We start from the raw sequence: 23620 nt of genomic DNA on the forward strand, positions 1-23620 counted from the left end.
ACACAAGCACACACACGTAGAGTTCACCTGTCAAAACACTGCTCATGATAAATGAGCTTCGTGACATGAAAGCTGACTACAGGAATACTAAATGCTATTCACATTATTCACAATAGCAGGAAGCACACTGACCAATCACAAGTGTTCATGATTGTGGCGTATGCATGTGTAGCATAAAACGGCCCTACAACATTTAAAATAGCTCTTGTATCGGATGTGGATCAGATAGCGGACTGTAAAGGGAGCCAGAGACGTGACAGGTGATCGCTCTGCTTTTGTTTTGTTTACTTGCTGTACAGTAGCAAGTAGTTGCAAAAGCAATGCATTGCATCTGGAAATTGACCAATCCATTAAATTGGAAAAGGGATTATGCACCCACCGCCAACAAAACACAGGCAGCAGGGTCGGCCGTAATGTTGATTAATCACGTCTTCAGGCAAAATGGAGTCCCGCTACTTTGCTGCAACGAGCAGAGGCGCTAGTGAGTCAGTCCAAGCCAGTCATGCCCCCCCCCCCAATTTGGAAAACTGTTTGATTTATCTGTACAAACCACTGTATGATTTGCTCGCCGCAGCATTCTGCATACAACCCGCTGATTATCAAAACACTGAGGCATCAAATGTTTTTGAACTTAATTTGTAACAACTTCAACAAAACTGCTCAGTCAAAACAGAAAAAAGTGCAAATGATTCACAGGGATGTGCATTTTTAAAGACTTACGGTGACATTCAAAACTTTTTCAAACAAAAGGTGTGCAGACGTCCCTTGCCAGTCCCCTTTGCGGTTTCAATTTCGTGGCTTCATTCTATCAAAATTCATTCATTCTTTTCAAAAATATATGAATAAATCATAAGGCCAATTTTTAATCCAAAAATATGCATATTGAAGCAGATTTTCTGTATTTTTGCGGCCTAAATTAAGCACTTCAAGCATAAAAGAGGAACTAAAATACAAATAAGGCATTCCCACTCACAACAGGCACACTAATCCCTAATAAAAACACAAGCTACTATTACAGGCGTAGTTCACGGCAAGCTAAAACAACTCTGAACCCCTGACGTCACTTCCTGTCCACCCGCCACTCAGCTCCCCTAGGGAACACATTTATTACATCACACAAGTCTTATTTATGTCTTAAATGGCTTATTTACTCCCATTATGTCTACTATGTTGGGTACTGCGAGTCTAAAGTGACTATAGGGGTGTTAGATCCTGTCTAGAGGGCTCTAATAATGTGAAAAAACATATTTAGAAGGTTGTTCCATTCCATTTGTAACTAAGGAATCCTACTTCACCGTCACGCCGGGAACCAACGAACCATGATAAACGAGGGACTGCAGTATGACGTTTTGACATTTGTTTCTTCTTTTTGGTGCAAAGTTTGCAACATTATATTATTTGAGTCTCATTTGCAAGTTTGTCCTCGGGGAAGCAGCCGGTGCCAACACAATGAGCCAGCCTTGTCTCTTGTTGAGCATGTTATGCTCATGATGCGTCACCTGTTTAAGTGGGACGTGCATCTAAATGTCTAAGTAGTCGTAATAAGAATGCTAATCGCTAGCGTGTATATTGGCGTTCCAATGTAAATTAGCACTGAGCTAGTGCATTCGTTTTAATGCATTCCGTTTACACAGAATGACACAGAGAAATGACTTGTATCTTATGTTCATCATCATTGACATGCTTTATTCCTCTAAAGGCTCTGAAGTGGAACTCAACTTTGAGATGCATCCACGCACAACTCCAGGAAGGTTTATTCTGCTCATCGAAACAGGAGTTCAGAACACTCAGAGAGAAGGAAAAGGCTTCTTGAGACGTCATCTGTACTTCTGTGTAGAAGGTGTCGGACGTTTCGCTCCTCATCCGAAGAGCTTCGTCAGCAAACTAATAAGTGCTGGTAGCTTAGGCCTTAAATACAGTAAGAGTGGGCGGAATTGGTGTGCCAACACCCTCCTCCTATTGGTTCGTTACACTAAGCCTGGGCGGAGCAGTGGTATAATCCTATCCTGTTATTCACACCTACGATAAAAGGGAAGTGTCGCTCCCTGAATTGGGTATGAACGACTCTGATACAGAGTATCAGATGGACAACTCCTGTACGACTGAGAGCCTACACAGACACTCAGAGAGAAATGACCATCACCGACAGGCAGGCAAATAATAGCTTTGGCTAAAAGTTGAGGGGAAATGTTACAAAGAACGAGCCTTAAAGCCCAGACTGTTGATTATGTGCGCTCGCAAACAAGTGCTGCCTATTAGCATTTCAACCTTCACCTCAAACCTGGATTAATTGAAGAGCTTTAAGTATCAAGGGAGGGTTAATGAGGATATAAGTGAAGTTTGAAGGCGGCGGCGGCTGCTGGTGGCGACAAGCGCATGGTCTCAGATCTCCAGCAGCGAGGAGAAAGGGGCTGGTTTGGCCACGTGTTAATTACCCCGCTGCTGGCACACAAGTGCACAGTCAGCAGGCTCTAATTAGGGCTCCTTTTATTCAAACTACTGTTTTTATTGAACACGGTTTAAGCAGCGGGGGGCTGCGGCTCACGCTGCTGTAAATTGCAAATTTTTCTCAGGAGCGGGAAATTGAGTCTGAAGCCTGGGTGTCAAATTAGACTGCTGAATCCAGTTGCTCGCACGCGGCCACCAGTCCTCCTTGAAAAGCAGCTGCACGCAGCATGCCATGCTGACGGAGCAGGGAACTAAGATATTCAGAAAGGAAAATATTATAAAGACGGCTGGCTTTTGATCTCAGTGAGATGCAAAAAAATAAATAAATAGAAATCAGCCCAGTGGCCTCGCGGGGCTCCATGTTTGCTCTGCCTGGAAGAATGGAGGATCAAGGGCCATTTCCTGGTATTTGAGACATCCTGCCTGTGCGATGGGTCCTTTTCTTCACGGCCCCGTTGTATCTCGGTGCACCTGATACACTCTTCAGCCATCTTCTGCTAACAGGCACTCCCTGATGATAAATAGAGCAGCTGCTCTGGCCTTGCCGCTGACGGAAACCTGCTAGCTCTTAACTTTAAATGACTTCTCTAATGCACAGGCTCCGCCGTGGAAAAGCAGGCAGAAGCGCGGCGACCCTGGTGGTCTGGAGCTTTTGGTAAAAATAGAGGGAGGGGAATGTGTCAAAGACAGTTTGTAGCAGTCCAGGACTCTGCGGGACATCCAGTAAGTGGTGCTGGAAGGACAGTGCTTGAATGGTTACAAAAATAGGAGCTCATTATGTCTCTACAAACTCTGTCCGTCTTTCACGTGATTTCCAGCGACAACTAAACTAAATGTGGTGGAGCAAATATCTCATTAGGTTCTTTCACACACATGTTTCAGGGCCAGGAATGTTACACCCCTGTTGTGCCGCACGCAGACAGAAAGATGGTCAAGTCTACAGTGGTGCGGTTCACATAGCTCAGGGGTCTGCAACCCGTGCCTCTTTTATTAGCGCTCTGCTGTGGCTCCAGCTGGTTTATGCTTCTGTGGAGTCACTACGCCGTCTCTTCTGATGCCGCCATGAGCTTTTCAAAGTTCTGCGTCGGAGTCGCAGTGCAATTCTCAGCCGAAGTGCGAGGGGCAGCGTTTCCTGGTGACTCAACTCTGTGAGAAACCATGACGCCCATCAAGTATTTAGCCACTTGTGGCCCGTGGCTGTTTTCCCTATTGGCCCACAGCAAAGTCTAAAAATACAATTTAACAGAAAAAATGGAAAAAGCAGAAATCATTTTACAAAAAATAAAGTTAAAAAATTAAGAGAAACAAAGCTGTGATCTAACAAGAAAAAGTCATAATTTTACGAGAATAGTGTGGTAATATTCCGAGGACAAATAGTAGCATAAAGTTGAAATATTAAAGAAAAAAAGACGTTATTCTTTTAAAGTCACAAGAAACAAATCATTTTTGGAAAATTTGGAGAATAAAGTCAAAATATTAGTCAGTGAGGTCATAATGACGACAATAAAATTTACAAGAAGAAAGTTTAAATAGCTGGCAAATGTAAAAAAAAACAGCATAAATGGAATAAACAGCTGTAATTTTACAAAAATAAAGTCAATTTATCAAGAGGAAAAGTCGTGTTCTAACAAGAAAAAAGTGGCAGTTTTACGAGGACACATTTTTCATTTGGATCTGAAATTTGATGTTGAAAAAAAGCCGTGTATGCCGTATGGACGTCGACTCTAGCGGGCGCTTTTTGGTAATAATAAGAACACAGCGGACCAGGACTTGATGAGTTGGTCGACATAAGCAGGTTTGAAAAGCTCGATTTCAAGGATCCGGACAGTTGGAGCTAACTTGACAGTGTGTGGGTTTTTTTTTTTTTTAAAAGTCATTTGCTTTGAATGAGCACTGGGGCTTTTTAATGTAACACTGACTGCTAATGATACTTTGAAGCGTGGATGAAAAGGGAAACCATTATGTGAGAATGATGAGGATTGGAGGGGGCGGGGGACAGATTGAAATCAAACAGCTACGACCAGCGGTGCTGTGAGTGAACCACGCGCCAGCCCCAAAAGAGATTATAGCGCTGGACGGAAAAACAAATTGAACTTCACTTTGGTCCTGCACTTGGATGTGTCATGGTGAGCTGCACAAAGGGGGGGGCAGAGTAACAGTCTTGTTGATGGCGGCACCATGTCACTCGCCTGCCTGAGTGAGGCAACAGACGCTGGCACTTAGCTGACTCCCGCATGCTTGCTGATGTCCCAGGGGGTTGGCTGATTACTGTGATTCTGAAATTACAGTCTTGATGAGCGTTGGGGAAAAAAAATGCTGTAGAAATGGGTCGTGCTGAGGCTGGGTTGCCACTTGTGAAGAAAAAGGCAGGAGGAGACGGAGGAGGAAGTCTTTTTCGCATTGAATGGATCGCCACAGGGGTGACTGACATTTTGCAGTAAACTCTTTTTATGATTAAAAGAAGCTACAGTGGGGCCATGTCAACAAAAATACAGGTATTTTTTGAAAACAAACTACTCTCTTAGTGACTTGGTCTCCCGTCAGGGTGGAGATGACATCCCAAAGTGGGGCCACATTTACAAATGCAGATGATTCTCAAGACCCTGATTTCTATGCTCACTTGACCCTGATGGTGGGTGGGGTGGGGGTATTTCAAAGGAAAATTGCACTTTTGGGGAATTTTGCCCATCATCCACAATCCTTATGTGAGACATTAACACACGTCTTTCTCTTTTCTGTGCGTTCTAAAGATATAAAAACAGCTAAAAAGAGGCATCTAAGAATGCACGTAATGGGACACACCTATTCCACCTATAAAACCTTCAGACAAAAAAACCTCCAAAAAAGTGCCAACAATGCCCCATTTACATAATGTGACCTGCACATTTACCAAGCTACAGCAACATTGTTATTGTTATTAACATTAGAACTACTTTACTGGCGCAGAGACACCTCGACACACCACACCGGCTAGCAACTAGCTGCACCACACACTCGCTCACAATGCCTCAGGCCACTAATGAAAGGTAACGCTACATATTGGACATGCCGCCACCTGCTGCTGCGTTTTTGAGTTTGGAAAAGTTAACGCTAGGTTGTATGTAGCGTTCCTTTCTATGTTGCTACGTGAAATCAATACACCCAGGAAGGAAGTTCCGGTAATGCTTAAAATGACCAAAATACGGCAAAAATACTTCAAGTATTCCATGTTATCATGAATGTACCTGTTACTACATGCTCACAGCATGGATAGAAAACACGTTGGAGGTTTTTGGGGTGTTTTAATAGCAAGCTTTGTAGGTGGAATACAGTCATGGAAAAAATGATTAGACCACCCTTGTTTCTTCATTTTCTTGTTCATTTTAATGCCTGATACAACTAAAGGCACCTTTGTTTGGACAAATATAACAATGACGACAAAAATAGCGCATACATTTTTTGGCAGTACAATGCTATAGATATTCATGTAAGAATTTAAGTGATCTTGGTTATTATCAAGAATAACTGTGGAAGTTGCTAGATATCAGCTCTTAAATTAAACTTTTTAGTTGGACCATGCATTAAAATGGATCAATAAAGTGAAGAAACAAGGGTGGTCTAATCATTTTTCCATGACTGTCGGTGTGTCCCATTATGTCTGTTAATTACCTGCCTTTTTTATTATATCTTTAGAATGCACAGAAAAGAGAAAGACGTGTATTCATGTCTCACATAAGCATTGTGGATGATGGGCAAAATAAAAAAAATAAAGTGAAGTTTTCCTTTAAAGGTGTCTTATAATACAAAACTTGAATGTGTCCCATGTTTATGGACACCAAAAAAAACAACCTTGCAATCCAACTGTAGGTTTTGATGTTCCGGTTGTAAATGAAAAGCCTCCCTCCTCATGGGCACGACACGGTCTCTGATCTGCCCCGTGTACACGCCCAGAACTTTACCGAGGACAGCTGTAGAGGGGCGGAAAGGCTTCGCTAGGCATTCTAAAATAAAGCCTTGTCCTCTGCCAATCAGATCCAAAAGTGTTAACATTATTCTTCAGCCTGTTAAAATCTGGTTTTAGCACTGTAGCTCACATGGCCATCCTCGTCAAGAGACATTGGTGTCCTAACCCACTCCGAAACGTTACGTTGTTGTAACTGATATATTCCATTTATTACGTTGGACAAGTGCAAACTTACAGTGTACATGTGACAGTGCACAGGTGGGAGCAGGTCAGTGTTTTGCAAGCCTCAAGTAAGTCAAGTAAGAAAAAAAACTCCTTTCTATCTGTGATTATTTGTGATTATTTATGAGGCAACTACGGACGACGCGCGACCAATCGCGATGAAATGATTTAATCAATTGACAGCCCTACTAATAATATCTCTCCTTCATAGTGAAAATGGTGCTGGGAGCTCAAAGTGTCCACTGCTCACTACTTACATTTCTGAGGTCCAGTGTTCATCTGCGTGTGGGGGAGAAGCTGGAGGGGGAGGTCACCTGGCCCTGGCAGACAGGCCAGCATTTCACACAGACACTAATGCAACATGGGACACACACTTCTCCTTACACTGTCGAGAGAAAGTAAAAAAAAAAAAAGAAAAGTGGATGGTTAGTTTGCTTAGGGACACAGAAGCAGTACTGATTACAAGAATTTATCATCACAGGCAAAACACCTTAGGAAGTCATAGTTCCATTACACGCTGATTCACACCTGGAGCATCAGGTGAGGTGACATTTGATGTCACCAACGACTTGAATTAAACATCAAACCCCTGAAGTAAAACCAGCCCGAGGGGCTGGTGGCTTCAAATGAAACCCCTCCACTTCCTCGCACAGCATGTTAGTCATCTTGTAGGACCTTGCTACCCGCACTTTGTTCCCTCAAGACCACAGCAGAGCAAATTAATGACTCCTGTACACTTGAAAAGGACACACTCAAGAGACCTGGCGCTGACGAGGTAGTCTCTGATCGATACCGCAGTCTCACAGGCATTTGTTTTGGAGGCATTAAGACAATGGGGCTGGTTCAAGGTGGAGTGAAACGAAATGAATAAATGAAGCTGCCGCTTCAATAAATGCCTGCCACTCTGTGCAATAACCCCGATGTAATAGAGAGGGAGAAAACGTTAGCCATGCTCCACTTGGCTTACTGCTGTACGCCAAACAACACAGATGCTTGCTTAATCAGCACTAAAGAACAGTCAGGGAGCAAATTAAGTCTAAAGATTCGGTGCCCTCTGCTTTTACTGCGTGGAATCAGAGACAAACAGCTTCTATGAGGGTGGCAATTACCCACAAAACAGCCTTGGCATGCCTGTCTGCCACAGGGTGATGGCTTAAAGTGTCTCTCCTCCTGCAGGGAAAGGAGACACGAAGAGGGAAGGGTGACAAAGTGAGACAGAGAGGTGGAAAGATAGACAGGGCAGGTGGCAGGTTTCTGGATGTGGGGTTATTGTGGGTTGGGGGGGAGCTGAACTTCTTTTAAAAGCAGGAGCTCAAAAAGGTCACGACGACAGCTCATTTAAATCCCCCCAGCAAGAAGAGGGGAAAAAAAGCCTTAATGAAGCTGCCAACGTCTACACAGATACCTGAGGGCGTTGCACCCTGGGGTGCTGCAGGGGCATGGCAGCAGGGTGGGGGTGGGTGTCAGAGGATAGGGAGTAAATGCTAGATTGGTGGGCGGTGTAGCTGCAGTCTTGGGCTAGATGCGAGGATGTTGGTTGGAGCAGTTGCACCCTGAGCCTCCTACTTTTTCCCCTCCCCGGCTTTCTGATTTACAGCTTGGACCACCATATGGCAGCAATCCCTGCTCTCGATTCACTGTGTCACCATACATTAACTTTAATTGGTCTGATGTGTTATTCTTTTCCCTCAGCCTTGGAAGGAGTTTAGGTACACAGAGCCTTGATGTCAGCAGGCAGGATTTCCAGCTCTCATTTATCAGGGTGCCAAGATTTCACATAAAGATAACAGCAATCTCTCTGACAACAACCGGGGCCCTGGGATGGGGAAAAAACTCATCAGATACAACACCGCCTTTGCTCTGGCTTTCAAAACTGAAAACGGCAACAAGCCTGTTGGATTGATGCGGTGGCAAATAAGACACCAGGGCCAATCGCACTGTACTTTGGCCGACTTCACGCCTGAAGTCCGGTGAGTTTGGTTAGTGTGAGTGCTGTGATCCGCGTCGTAGTTGGAAGAGGTGGACCAGGTCACAACATGACTGCATACGAATGCACATGCACATAGCCGAGTCATAGAATGACTGCTTGGATTGCTCCTCGCAAGTTCTTAATGATAACAGACTCAATTCATAACAGAAATAAATAGAAATAATCAAAATCATACAAGTCAAAACCCCCAGCACAGTACCTTTGGAGACATAATAAAGGCATATTATATTTTTCAGATTATTAATGACAGCTGCCTCCTTACACAATAAAAATAATCAGAACGCATGAAAATGTGAATGGAAATAATAGACAAAGTCAGGGAAAGTGCAGTAACACAGCAAGATACAAGATACAAGATACAAGAGAGTTTTATTGTCATGTGCATAGTAAAACAACAGTTATACCATGCAATGAAAATCTTATTCTGTTCATTCTCCCAAGAAAAGAAATAAAACAAATGAAAGAATAAGAACATAAGAAACATAAACACATAAACATATATACCAATAAATTAAGCAACAACAACAGAAGAGACATTAATACAAGCAAATAATACAAACAAATAAATAAATAAATCAATAAATAAAGTGCTATGAGTGTGTGCGTGCGGCGTGTGCGAGTGCTTCGTTGAGGAGCCTGATGGCCTGTGGGTAAAAGCTGTTTGCCAGCCTTGTGGTCCTGGACTTCAAACTCCTGTAGCGTCTGCCTGATGGTAGGAGTGTGAATAATGAGTGTTGTGGATGTGTGCTGTCCTTGATGAGGTTGTGTGTTCTGCGTAGGACTCTAGATTTATAAATGTCTTAAAAAATAAAAAAAAATAAAAGCACTGTGGAAATGCAGTCGTCCCTGGCTACATCACGGTTCAAACATGGCTCCCTCACTTCAAAAATGTATTAATTATTAAATGATCACGGTTATTGGCAAAACTTCAAAATATACGCATATATAAGCAAATTGTATGCCCAAATTAAGCATTTCCAATCATAAAAAATGGCTAAATGAACAAAAATACAAATACAGTGGTACCTCGGTTCTATGTACATGAATGTCTTATTTATGTTTAATACATCTTATTTTCGATTATTATGTTGACTATATTTGGTAATAGTATAAAAGGGACTATAGGGATGTTATTTCATGTCTACAGGGCTCTAATAATGCTAAAGACCACATTTAAAAGGTCAGGTTTTCTATGCCTGAATTACAAAAATATTCCATTTATAAATAAGGATTCCTACTTCACTTATCACTGCCGGGTCTGGAGCCAATTAACCGTGATAAACGAGGGATGACTGTAATGGCAAAAAAGATGGGCTGATCGAACGCTCAGGGTGAGCACTGGAGGCCAGTAGAGCCGGGGGGAATCACGGTCAAGCCCAGCACAATATGAACGGGTTCATGGAAGTACGCCCTTTTTTTTTTTTATATAAAAACATACAGACATCAACCCACTACACGTGAGGAACAGCCACCCTGCCGTCAATCCACCCCCTTCTTGTGTCACCCACAGTGCCCCTGAATGTCAGAAAACGATGCAGTGAGGAGTGTGGCGGCAAAGGTCAGCCTATGGTAATGCCCCAGATGACACGCTGCCTTACAGTGCAGAGAGAGGAGGGAAGGGAATCCCAACTGTCCGTACCAGCACCACTGTCAAAGCTACTTGTGCATTTAGGGCGCGCACACACGCACACCCACACCCACTGCCATTTCACCAGTGCCAAGCTTGGGCACGATTCCCCCCTGCCTCCCCTGTGCTGACCTGCACTCACACAGCTCTAAGGCATTCTGGCTTCCACCCATTTATGTGTGGCATCACTTCATTACAGAAGGCTGCACGGCTGCAACTTCCTAACAATGGGGCTTATGTCAAGTCGGTCTATTACTATTGTGCAAGGTGGTAGTTATTAACCAGAAAGGTCAAATTTTGGGAGAAATTGCGTGTAAATACTGTCAAAGATGACGCGAACTGCGATGCTGCACTCGCTGTCAAATCCTGCGGACGCTCGACTGAAACGCTGTAGCTGGCAGGCTAAGTGTATGAAAACAGGACAAATGCTAACATGCTAAGTATCTATTAAGTTTCTATTTGCATGCTAGCAACAAATGGCACAGGGGGTCACTACACAAAACATTATTATCAAAAGCACAGCCCAATGTATTATTATTAGCAACCAGTCTTTTAGGGCCACATTCTGAAAAATGAAAGGATGCAGTGGTACCTCGGTTAACGTCCGGCCTGGTTCGTGCGGTTTTCGGTGAACATCCCAAATTTTTGCTAAAATGTTGTCTTGGTTTGTGTTCACCCGCTTGGTTACTATGCAATATGGTTTGTTTACGCTGCCATCTTGGATCATGCGCCCCAGACGAATCTCGCGATACTTGCTGCACGTGATCGTGCGATGCATTATGGGCCGCGGGCGCCATTTTTAGGGCAACAGCGTTTGTTTATATCAGAGTTGCTGCTGCCATAGAGAGATACACAACGTAACAAACACATGGACCGAAGGCGATGGGCACCGAGACAAGGTCACAAGACCACCAAATTTTACAGCTTAAAAAGGAGTTTTAGACTAACATATGTTGGTAACTGCAGGACGTTCATTCTCGGTTATTTATCTAGGAAGTGGGACATTTTCACAACTCATAAAATGTCGAGTTCTCCCTCCTCATACATAGGTGCAGTCAGGATGCAATTTAACTACATTCTTTTATCTACTCTATATTTGTCAAATATGACAGCAGTACTATGTTTGTTTTGTTAGCAAATTGCTGCTATATGGTTGTTTTCTGTCCACAGGTGGCCACTACAGGTAAAATTACGTTAAATGCTCATTTCTCAAATGATTGTGTTAAAATTTCTGGGTGTCTGGAACGCATTCATTGAATTTACATTATTGCCTTGGTTAGAATATGTTTTGGTTTGAGTCTGACCTTCTCAAATGGATTAATGACGTTAACCAAGGCACCAATGTATTTCAACAAAAACCTGCATCTCAGCTTTGTAATATGTGAAAAAGCAGACTCCCATAAAATTGTGACTTTTTTTCCTCGTATTCTACAACTTTTTTCTCTTAATATTTTGACTTTATTCTTGTAAAATTACAGCCGTGTTTTGCATTTCTTTTTGTTTGTTTTTCTTTTCTATTTCAACTTAACTGGTAAATTTTCATCTGGTAATTATGACTTTATTACTATACTTTATTCTCATAATATTATAACTTTTTCCGTAAATTAATTTTCCAAAAATGTCAACTTTATTCATTTCCATATATAACCAATATTACGATAAAAAAATCTTTCATAGTTCATCTTTATGCTGCTAAAATTACATTATTTTTCCTCATGTTATGTTATTCTCGTAAAAGAAAAATGTATACTTTGACCTGTTTCTTGTAAAAATGCTGTTGATTTTAAAATTTTTTGTAGTTTTCTTGTTATATTAAATTATATTGTTAGAATGTGCAGCAGGTCAATAAAAAAAAAAAAAACGCTGCGGGCCGCAATTTGGACACCCCTGCCCTAAGACAACTAGGTCTGCAACTAACGATTATTTAGTTGATTAATCTGAAGCTTGTCGTTACACACCTTTATGTTCATTTAGTTGCTCCCATCATGTGGTAAAGTACTGTTCAGCTCTCCATAGTACAGTTTGGAACCATGGTGTGACTTTTGTTTTCACAGCTTTTCACAACTTGACCAGGCTACACTGGGAGGTGTTCCCAATATTATGGCAATGTCACTGACACAGATCCAGAGTCCAGACGGGCTGAGCTGTCTCTGGCACCTCTCTGCAGGAGGTAGTCAGCACTTGACTGGCTTGGCTGCAGGCTTCTTCTTGTTATGGACTGCCCTATGACCACCAGGCAGGGGGCTCTGTCTGGTCTGAGCCCTCCAGCCATCAGCCCCTACAGACAAACAGGAGGCTTAGCAGCCTTTGTGATGCAGAGACACAGCCCGTTCTGTCCTGTCCCTGAGCCTGCTGATCAGACCTGTGGAGCAAGGACGGGTTCAGTGGAGTTTAGCCAGGCATCTCACACTATCAGCCTGGTGCAGACAGCAGACACATGGTTCTCAGAGTATTAGACGAGTCGGCAAGTCGCCACTGCACAACAATACTATCATGCAAAATAACTGTGGGGCTTGCATTTTCGCCAAATAAAATGTGAGACAACAAAGTAGGGATGTCTTGCGCTGTGTCAAACTCTTCCCATAAAAGCTGACCTATTTTCTGAAAGTAAAGAAGAAGAAAAATGAAGTACCGGTAGTTAAAAACGAGAAGGAACACCAAAGGTGGAAGTCATTTAGGAAATAAGACCAGCTGACTCCAACTGTCACAATCATGACACAGGAAATCAAACAGAAAAGTCCACCAGCATTTCTAAATAAGGCGAGCAAAATAAAGTTAGTGGTAAGCACACGTAGAGCCATGAAGAAAAACAACAAAAAGTTGCATCTTTGGTGCAATATTTGCAGCTTTCCTTACCAATTAAAGCAAAAGTAATTAGGACAACCAAGTCACCATGTTGTTCAGTGCTTGTACTAACTGCTGCTGGAGAGAAGAGTGGTGGGGAATTGCATGTTTACCCCCAGGTTATGAGTCTGAAATAGAGCCAAGAAAAAAGTAGAAATTCAATGCAACTTCAGTGTGTGGATTCTCTCAGGGGCAGAGAGAGAAATTACTTTTCTTGCCAGCCGGCTGTGTGAATAGGAAGTAAAGAAAGAAAAGGAGCAGGAGGAAAGGGTTTTTTTCTTTTTTACTCATGAATGCTCAAGCATTCTGTCAAAAGAACGAGGACAGAGCTTTGGCTTTTGAGCATGTTAGCAAGAAATAACACATTGAGATGACCATTGTCTGGCTTTCCAAACAAAAGTGTTTGAAAAGGAATTGCTAGCTGCGAGTAGAAGGCCGTGAAGCAGTGAAAATGTCAGGGGCCGAACTCACACGAGACCATTTGTACCGTGCTGGACTTGGGCTGGATTACCCCCTCTCGTTTCTGGCCGCTTGCTGGCCTGCAATGACACTGAGGAGCCAACATAGTTGCTTGTCCCAATTCTATTCTGATGAATACAGTCGTGCCTCGCTACTTTGACTATCGCTTCCTCACTCTCTCATGGTAATTCATTAATAAATGATCGCTGTTTCGTGGTTGACTATGGCTCATTATTAACCAAAAAATATTGAAATACAAGTTATACCTGTATGTACTATTCTGGCCACTAGGCATCAGTTATGACACAAAACATTGATGATGTGTCCGACATCGTAGAGTGGGAAAAAAGTTGTCCTCCTATTCCGTGTGGAAGTGGTTTTTGGCTTCTTACTTTGTCTTTCTTCCCCACTCCATTTGAAACCCTTTCTTAAGTTTAGAATGAATTGGAGGCTAACTAGTTAGATCGCTAGCATGCTATGCAGCTGTGGCCGTCTCTAGTCTCCCTGCCGTGCTCCCACAGCCTGCGCATTAGCAATGTGGTGACACCCCTAATATTATTTGTATAAAGTTTTTCTTCTTACATTACACTTTTTTGCTCGTGTTTCCATTTCTACTGTTGTTTTTTTCCCCCAAATATTTCAACATTTACATTTTTTGTAATGTTCTGACTTTAGTCCGGGAATATTTTATTTTATTCTCGCAATATTATATCTGCACACACTTTTTTAAATTATTTATTCTTTGTTTTTGTTTGCTTTACATATTACGACAACTTGAGAAAATATTTTATTTTGTATTTCATATTTCAACTGTAATTTTAATACATTTTATTTGAATTGCATATATATTATCTATTTTTATTTCAGTAACTATGTTTTTCCTCATAATATTATGTAATTCTCATAATATTATAATTTTATTCTCCTAATATTTCAACTTTATTCTCGTAAAATTACTGTGGTTATTCTCATTTTGGCAGTTTTTTAAAAATCATTTTCTTGATTAATTGTATTTTGTGTGTGCCACGGGGCCAATAAATAAACAGCTGCTGGCTGCAAATGGCCCCAGGGCCGCACTTTGGACATTCCTGCCCTAAGACAACGAGGGCTGCAACTAACGATTATTTTCTTAGTCGATTAATCTGAAGCTTGTTGTTTCGTTTAATCGAGTAATCGGTTAGGCCCTGCACGGACCAAATCACTATGAACCAAATACAAACAGTGGGTTGGTTTGCGACATACTGTATCAGAAAAGAGGCAAAAATCTCAATCACTGTTTTCCAAAGTCAATGCTGATGTGTGTGTGAATATCTTGTTTTGCCTAAAACACAACGACAATAGGTCTGCTTTCATGGATGACTAAGGAAATAAACAACATTCACATTTGCGAGGCTGAACCTAGACAATATTTACTGTATTTTGTGCACTACAAGTCACTCTGGAGTGTAAGTTGCACCAACCAAAAATGCACAACGAAGAGGTAAAAAACATTTAAGTCGAACTGGACTATAAGTAGCATTTTTGGGAGGAAATTTATTTTATAAAATCAGAGACCAAGAACAGACATTTCATCTTGACAGTAAAGTTATAGCCATACCAATAAAATGGACAACAACAGGCTAAATAGGGGTCGGCTAACGTAACGTGAATAGGTGCTAAGTTAAACATTGCATATTAAAACAACCTGCAAAGTCATCTATATTCATCCGTTTGGCCCCTACCTGGGCGTGGCGCCGTAACTGCACTGCTGACAAGCCTCTCCCGGCAGCATGTTGTTCAAGCACCCATTTGTGAACTTGTTCCTCTAGTTGTGTCCGTCTAGCTTTTAGCCTGCGATTACCTTTTTTGTTTCCTTCACTGTAGTTAGAGTATCCTCCGCTTTTAGCCAGTCCCTCAAAAGTTTCTCGTTCACTCCAAACTTTCTTTCTGCTGCTCGATCAGCATTTTGGGCTGCATATTTTACAACCTGCAACTTGTAATCTGCAGAATATAATTTTCTTTTTGGGGGCATTGTTGTCCGTCTTTCTCAGTTGTCTTTATAAGCACCGTGTGGCGCTGTGAACAGGCACGCAGACGGAACCATGTGACACTCCAAACCATAGAAGAAGGAAGAACGGATGCGCATAAGTCCGTCTTCCGCTTACGAGAAGTAGAATTACTTCTGGGGTCATTATGGAGTATAAGACAACAAAATATCAGAAGAATTTCGACTGAGGTGAGTCATGTCCGTCGAAATATTCAGATACTACGTTGACTTTTCGTCAAAGCTCACTGCTGGTCACGTGACGGCAACGAGACAGTGGTGGGTCGATGACTTCATCGTTCTCGTACTGCCTCTATACATATTGTCTTTAGTTGATGTTTACATTGTAAATTTTCCCTGGTACAGGAGTGATAGGAGTAGGAGATACTGGCTGTTTGGGTGGCTTGATTTCAGATCAGGTGGCAACATCCTGTCTCTAGCATAGCGACAACACAACTGACAGCAACACATTAGTGCCATCTAGGGGCATTGAAGTGTAACAACATTACACTTGTACTATATAATATTGGCACACAAGAGTAGAAGACCCTCTCGTGGCTGTCAGTGTGGAAAAAAAAAAACATAAGCCGCTTCAACGTACAAGTCGCCAGACCAGCCAAACCATGAAAAAAAAGTGTGACTTATAGTCCGGAAAATACGGTCCATTTTTAAATAAAGAAAAGATTAATCGGATACCACAATATTGTCGATTAATTGGATTAATTGTTGGAGCCCTAAAGACAACCCATTTCAGGATCTTGCACTCAGACATTCTGATGACCACAGCACATCCATAGAGTTGTTCACAATCATCACAGCGAGTAGAGCCAACAAATGACAACACTAAAAGAAACATACTGTATAAACCAAATGACTGTGAAATGACAAAAGGTTTATAAAGTTACGAGGCTCTGTGTAAAACACTCTTGTGGGAGTGAATGGCAATGTGAAACTGCTAGGCTTCAGCCAGTATGAGGTGAAAATTCCCTGCAACAAAGAGATAATTAAAGACATTATCTGTTGACTAAATACAGTACATGTCGCATTGGAACAGCTGCTTTTGAGAGACATTTGATAAAAGAGGCGCCTCAACTTATTCTTCCGTCTTGTCCTAATTAAATCCTGCGGACCCAACTATTCGGATGGTATTGAGGACTCACCGAAATGAACAACAGGATGAGTTGCAGTGAGTAGCTTGGCCCAGCTTTTTATCAAGGCTAGAGCCATTTTAGGACCATTAACCCACCCCCTCGATGCCGATGCTAGGACAGCCAGCTGAGGTCCTTGGGCCCAGATCCACAAGCGGGCCACTTAAGCCCACTCAGCTTCCTAAAGAGTTCTAAAAATGTAGAAGATGGAGGAAAGTGTGTTCAGTCATGCGTAGTCTGGCCAAGGTCGGGTTGGCAGACTCTGAAGCGCTTGGTGTCATGAATGCCAAAAAATGCACAGGCCCCCTAGCTGTGACGTTTGACAGACATGTTTACACCTGATGAAATGCAGTGTGGATGCAAAGTGAGGGGTGCCAGCCCGGTTATTTATTTATCTGCAGCAAATCCATCCGGAGTGCAGCCAGGAGCTCAGTGAAGAAACGGTCAGTTTACTCTGACATGACAGAAACCACTTTAGAGGGGGGGGGGGGGGGGGGGGGGGGGGGGGGGGGGGGGGGGGGGGGGGGGGGGGGAATGTGACACTGAGAAGAAAAAAAAAAAGAAAAGAACAGCAGACCGAGACCGATTTACCCAACGTAAACATCGATTAACCCATGAAATGACACAATGCTGAAAATAATCCCAGGTTGGATAGTCCAGACTAATCACAAGGGACCGAACAGGCTTGTATTTGCAACCTAGAAGCACAAACATTTGAAAACGGGTCTCAAAGGCGACGACTTTGAGAAAATATGCAGATTGTGATGTTGGAATCCAGTATGATTTGCAAATCTCATCTGGATGCCATTTTTCCCCTCAAATAGTGGCTGAAATGTTGAATAAAATCAAAATAATCATAACGTTTGTAGTCGTTCCAACATAGAAGTACAATTCAACAAATTCCATCGTCTCCCAATAATTGAACCGTCTTCTTTGATAGCCTTAACTGGTGCAGAGCGGGTGATTACTCTTTCCAAGTATTTCCAATAGGTGAAACGTTGATGAATCTCATTCAGCAAATTACTACAATCCCCTAATTCAATGGTAACCCTTCTTTTGTATGTTTCATTTAAAATGATGAATGGCAGCCTTTTATGTTATTGGGTCCGAATATTATCAGATCCCTTAATGTAAGGTACAACAAGGATACTGGAGTGATTTTGGCACATATTTTAGTAAATGCATTATTTTATTCAAAGCGTTATAGATCGGCAACAATAACCAGTGACTGGGAATAGTCTGTGACTGAAAGTTTTCAAATGCCTGTCCCGAGAACTGTTGCCAAATACATGTAACCTATGTAGAGCCAATATCAAAATGCTTGGTTATCTTTTAGACAGTCTTCCGACTTCTGGTAACCATAAGATAGCACAAATCTTGAGCGCTTGAACACGTGAGCATCACTGCCCCTTTCATCTGTTTGGCGTTGCAGCACCATCACAGTGACCATCACATATCCCCAAGTCACAGCAGACAACAATGGGGTGAGTCATGTGTTTGGCGTAGGGCATACTTACAAGAACATCAGTGATAAGACATCACGCTGCCTGTCAATCTGTCATCTGAGCGTGCGCGTGTGAGAGGCTGCGAGATATAATCATGATATTCAGAAGGGAGTTTCATAAAATTGTTTAGGTGAACGTGACCGCTCTGATACAAACTGTATAACTGCAGTACTGGCGAATGGAAGGGATCTAAAATACCAAGTATTTTCTCTAAAAACCGTATACAGGGTGATCCAAAAGTACACTTTTCAAATGTATTACTGTATTATTACTATTACTTCCAGACTATGCAGTGCACCGGTATTTAAGCCACACCCACTAAATTTAAAGAGATTCAGTTGAATTAAAAAAGCCTGTTCGTCCAATCCCATATTTTGCCAATGATGTTTTCTTAAAAGTAGTGTTAAAATATCTAGAGCTGCAACAATTAATCTAATGTTAATCTATTACCCAATTAATCAACAACTATTTTGGTAATCGATTAACCTTTTTTTTTTTTTTTTAAATATGTAATTATCCTCTGATTTCAGCCTGTAATATGTGATTTTTTTATTTTTTTATTTCCTTACTCATCCATGAAAGCAGACCTATTATCTTTGTGTTTTAGCCAAAAGAAGATATTCACACATATCAGCTTTGACTTTGGAAAACAGGCATTTTTGCCTCTTTTCCGACATGTTGCGGACCAAACCACTAACGGTAGGTGTTTGCTTCATATCAACTCCTTCGATCCCAGAGACTTCTCAAAACTCAACCCCTTTTGATTGAGCTCTGTCCTGGACGGTCCTCTGGACTCCGTGGAGGAAGTGGGGGAGAGAAGACTGTGGGCTAAGCTGACATCCATCATGGACAACACCTCTCACCCGCTACATGACACTGTGGGTTCCCTTAGCAGCTCCTTCAGCAGCAGACTGTTACACCTGCACCACTTGAACCATGTGTCACTATGTATTCTTTACATGCGTATCTTGCTTGCTGCTGTAACAACTGAATTTCCCTGCTGCGGGATTAATAAAGTACTATACATACATATACATACATACATACTTCAAGGCACACGGAATATTGTGCTCTATGGCTATATAAACATGGAACCTACCAAAAGAAAGATTGGACTCCCATCTTACACCACAAAAAAAGTTTGTTTCTACCTTTTTGCGTTCTTTAGTAATCAGCAGTAGAACATAGGTAAGTTTCAGGAAAAGACCAGTTCCCAACTAGAAAAGGGAGAAAACCAGCTTTTTGCGAAAAAGACACATTTCAATATAACTTTCACTTTAACACAATTTTTTTGCTTTTGTGGCAGCTTAAATATCTCAACAACTATACCATAACATAAACACCACAAAAAAGGGTTGTTTTACATCAAAATAACTCTAAATAAATCCATTTCCTATGCCGCTTCTCCTCATTAGTCAGAAACTTCTGCACACTACACTCCTCTACGCTCTCTCAAATCCTCCTTGCTGTCGAGTGTGTATTTACGTGCAAAAGAACCATTGTCAAATGCACTTCTGCCACCTTGTGCTCTCGCGTGTTCGGGTTCATAAAAACATATTGAATGAGTTCATTTGGACCATCTATGGCCAATCTGATTACTCCATTAATTGAAAGAACAAGCTAAGAAAATGATCATGTTTGTATTTTTTATTGTATTGTTTTACTGAGGCTATTTGACAAACATTCACATTTTTTGTTATTTAACATTATTTGAACAGAATAATGAAGCGGCAACCTGCCGTTTGTGCACTTATTTGCTCTGTCAGTTCAAATCATCTATTTCTGAACAAAGAGGCGGAAATGAAAAATTTGTTTGTTTTTTTTAATCCGATTAATCGATTAATCAAAAAATAATCGACCAATTAATCAGTTATTCAAATATTCATTAGTCGCAGCCCTAAAAATATCGTCTCGTCTCGTGAACCCAATATTTTTGACCTGATGACCATGACACTCCTAGCATCGAGTATGTTTCCTGCCTTAAATTCCTTAAAGGTGTAACCCTGAAATGGGCCCAGACTTCAGAGCCTGTTCCAAACAGCTGACTAGCCCTCCTCCCGCGTAAGTAGGAAAAACTCTGTGTTGGCAGCGGTAAAGACACAATTAAGATGAAGTGGTTTGATTTAATTTGTTAGCAGGTGCATCCATTTTGCGCTCCTCCTCACACATACTTTGCCTCGCTCAGTCAAAGCGCTTATGACAAATTGGACACCCCAGTGACAAATTGAGCCTGGGATTAAAGGAAGAAAGCAGACCGCTTTGTTAAGTGTTGTTTATCGGGAACCAAGGCTTTACTCACACATCAGAAGTGTTTGTCTGTGGATGCACATTTTTCTTGGTACAGAGCCAACAGCAGAGCTGACACCACCACTGTCTCTTGTACCATATCCCCTCTATCCAGGTGTTCCCGCAGCTTATATCTCAGCTTTGAGTGCTCTGTAAACAAAACTATCAATGCAGCTGTTCCCACAAGTCTCTCTCCCACACAGACACACACAGATGCCCCACAGACCTCCTCTTGCGTTTCTACTCCTTTCCTATTGACGTATGAAGTGAAAAATGTTCTACCCCAATGAATATTATTGACCCTGAGTTAACCAGGACTGGTCTGCTTGTGAGCACAGATGGACCAACCATAGGTAGTGAGGGTTGGGGGTCAAAGCAGCCCTGTAAGGCAGAAATGTGTGAGCGCTGACATACAAAACCACCCTAAAGAGGAGCTAAATGCACCAAAATGGATTGTAGTCATAAATAATTTGCTGATTTATCTGAACTTTCTGATATTCTACACTATGCTGCATACAGTCCTTTGACCGCCTACGGGTCTGGTGAGTTTTATTGAGAACTGTGCTAAACATTGAAATGCAGCTTTAAAAGCACGAATGCTGATTCCAAATCCTGTTCTGTGCCTGTTCAATAGATGATGATCCACCCCCTTCCTGTGCCTTCGAAAGGTTGGTAAGGTCAGCCGTCTTCGTGTCAGCGCTGACATTCAGTCTAGCCTCCAGCTAGACCAAAAGACTTCTCCCCCTTGCTCCAACAGACCAGCACACGAATAAAAATGATCTTTCTCTATGCGAGATGTCTGGCAACTCACAGGACATTTGTGGCTCTCACCGCCACTTCCTGTGTGTTTGTGGTTGCCTCTCAGCCGTTGGCTCTTTCCACAGCAGACACTGGCTCTGGGCATCAGGGAAGGGTCAGCCCAACGGTGACTCTATGGAAAGGCAGGCAAGCACAGGCCAAGCATGGCAAACATCTCACCCCTGTGTGTGCATGGGAACATCTGATCCTCTCAGAGCCCCTCGGTCTGCCTAACTATGAGCCTACACAAGTGCTCAGTTGTGTACCGGCGTTGTCATGGCACCAGAATTATGACTTCTTCACAGGCATTGGTTTAAAACCGAAAGTCACGTGCAAACCAAAGCAATGGGCTCCGACATGTCAAACTAGTCTGATGCATAAACGTCTTTGTTTTTCTCTGTAGGAATGAATTTCAAAGTTGAATTAACAATGAACCTCAAGACAGTTTGGGAATGTATGCGTAACTCAAAATAATATATCCCCACTTCCCTGTGAGATGGGTACAGTCATATGAGTAACAGAGTTAGCTCCACTGATAACATTTCCGTACGTATCCCGCTCTCTCTCTTTCGTGCATCGCCCAAATCTCCAGCGACCGGTGATCCTGTGATTCAAGACTGATGAGGCATGCTCAAAAGGTCTAAAGCACTGAGCAGCACTGAGCAGAGCACCATCGACCCCTGTCGCCTGCAATAAGGACAGCGCCATCAATCAGGCCGAGATAGCCGACACCAGACGTGGGCTGATGAAGCGGGGGACTTTGGAGCTAATGACAAATGGCTCTCGAAGATATGGTCAAAGTGTACTGTGACAATTCACCAAGAAGGTTTGACCTTTAGCAATAACCTGAGTCAATTCCTACAAATCCTGCACCATCTTAATATGGAGAACATGAAAAAAAAAAAAAAGATTTCGCTGTGTGAATAAAAGGGTGGCTATTGTGCTCACAATCCAGCTGAGAATCTCAAGACACTTAACTCAGGGCCTCTCCTTATCCTCCTAGAACTCCTTTGTTCTCACACCAACGCTCTGGGAGTGACCTTCAGGAGGCCTGGTAGTCCTGCTAATTGGGGTCTGTTCAGTGCACAGTGGTCCACCCTCCAAACAAGAGCGGAGGAGGGCCTGTGGGGCAGGAGGAGGGTGAGAGAGCAGTGACCTGTGGTAATGGTGAGTCGGAAACCCACAAAAAGTGACTTAAAAACTCAATGGCAAAAACAAAGAGTGGAAACTGATGCAAAAGACAAGTAGTGAAGGTCGCAGATCATTTGCAAATGTATCCATTTAGTGACACAGCAAACGTGTCTTACTTGGGAAAATCATTACACAGTAACTTCTCAATGATTATCAAGGTATTTTTCATGTGTGGAATGTGTTTTAAATGGGTAATAAAGTCTTCACTCTATTATGAATGCACACGAACACAGTTACACCTAGGGCTGTATCTGATATTACAGTCGTCCCTTGCTACATCGCGCCCTCACTCTTTCATTAATTAATTATAATGATCACTGTTTTGTGGTTGAATACAGCCTATTAGTCAAAACACATGCATATATAAGCAAATTGTACGTATTCTTGGCCCAAATGAAGAATTTTCAATCATAAAAATGGCAAGATGAACAAAAACACAAATACAAGGTATTTGAAAGATGTCATATGTAGCGTAATATCTGTGATGTTGTGTGCGCCTTAAAGAGGCGGGGCCTGGGAAGTGACGTGTGTGTGTGATGTCAGCTAGCTACTGTAGAGTTCCTGAGTGTTAGCACGGTTAGCAATGTGGAGAGTGCCTGTAACTGGCATGAGTTGTGGCTGACAGCAGCTCCTGTGTAAATGTTCACTATGCCATTGCAGTAGTATCCTACTAGACTGGCCACTAGGCCACAGGAATGTTACACTGATGAGGCAACAGCCACCAAGTGTGCTGATGTTGCCAACATGTGAGTCTATGTCACGTGTTATTTATGTCTAAGAGGTCTTATTTTCTATTATTATGTCAACTATATTGGGTAATACAAGTGTAAAAGTGACTACAGGAGTGTTATTTAATGTCTAGAGGGCTCTAATAATAAACAAAAACCCATTCAGAAGGTCTTAAAACAGGTTTTCGATGGTCTAATTACAAAAATAAATAAGGAATCCTACTTTGCGGAAATTCACTTATCGCAGTCGGGTCTGGAACCAACTAACCGCGATAAACGGGGGACAACTGTACTTCTATTTGGAAAAACAGTGAAATTGATTAAAGGTTTCCAGAGGGGCAGTTGTTGACATCAATTGATAGAGTCATCCCTTGCAATATCACGGTTCTATTATCGCTCCCTCGTTAT

General features: G+C 42.2%; 1 protein-coding gene across 2 annotated transcripts in view; it reads right to left on the reverse strand.

The window, feature by feature from the left end:
* The window catches only part of fam222ba (family with sequence similarity 222 member Ba), a 52333-nt gene that overhangs the window by 5124 nt on the left and 23589 nt on the right, over positions 1-23620 (reverse strand). For both annotated transcript variants that reach the window (XM_054754176.1, XM_054754177.1), the window contains exon 2: positions 6871-6998. In XM_054754176.1, coding sequence (XP_054610151.1) covers positions 6871-6952 — 82 coding nt within the window. In that variant the 5' untranslated portion in view covers positions 6953-6998. The remainder of the gene's footprint in view (positions 1-6870; positions 6999-23620) is intronic.

The sequence above is a fragment of the Dunckerocampus dactyliophorus genome, chromosome 16 (assembly GCF_027744805.1).
Source record: "Dunckerocampus dactyliophorus isolate RoL2022-P2 chromosome 16, RoL_Ddac_1.1, whole genome shotgun sequence".
Lineage (NCBI taxonomy): Eukaryota > Metazoa > Chordata > Actinopteri > Syngnathiformes > Syngnathidae > Dunckerocampus > Dunckerocampus dactyliophorus.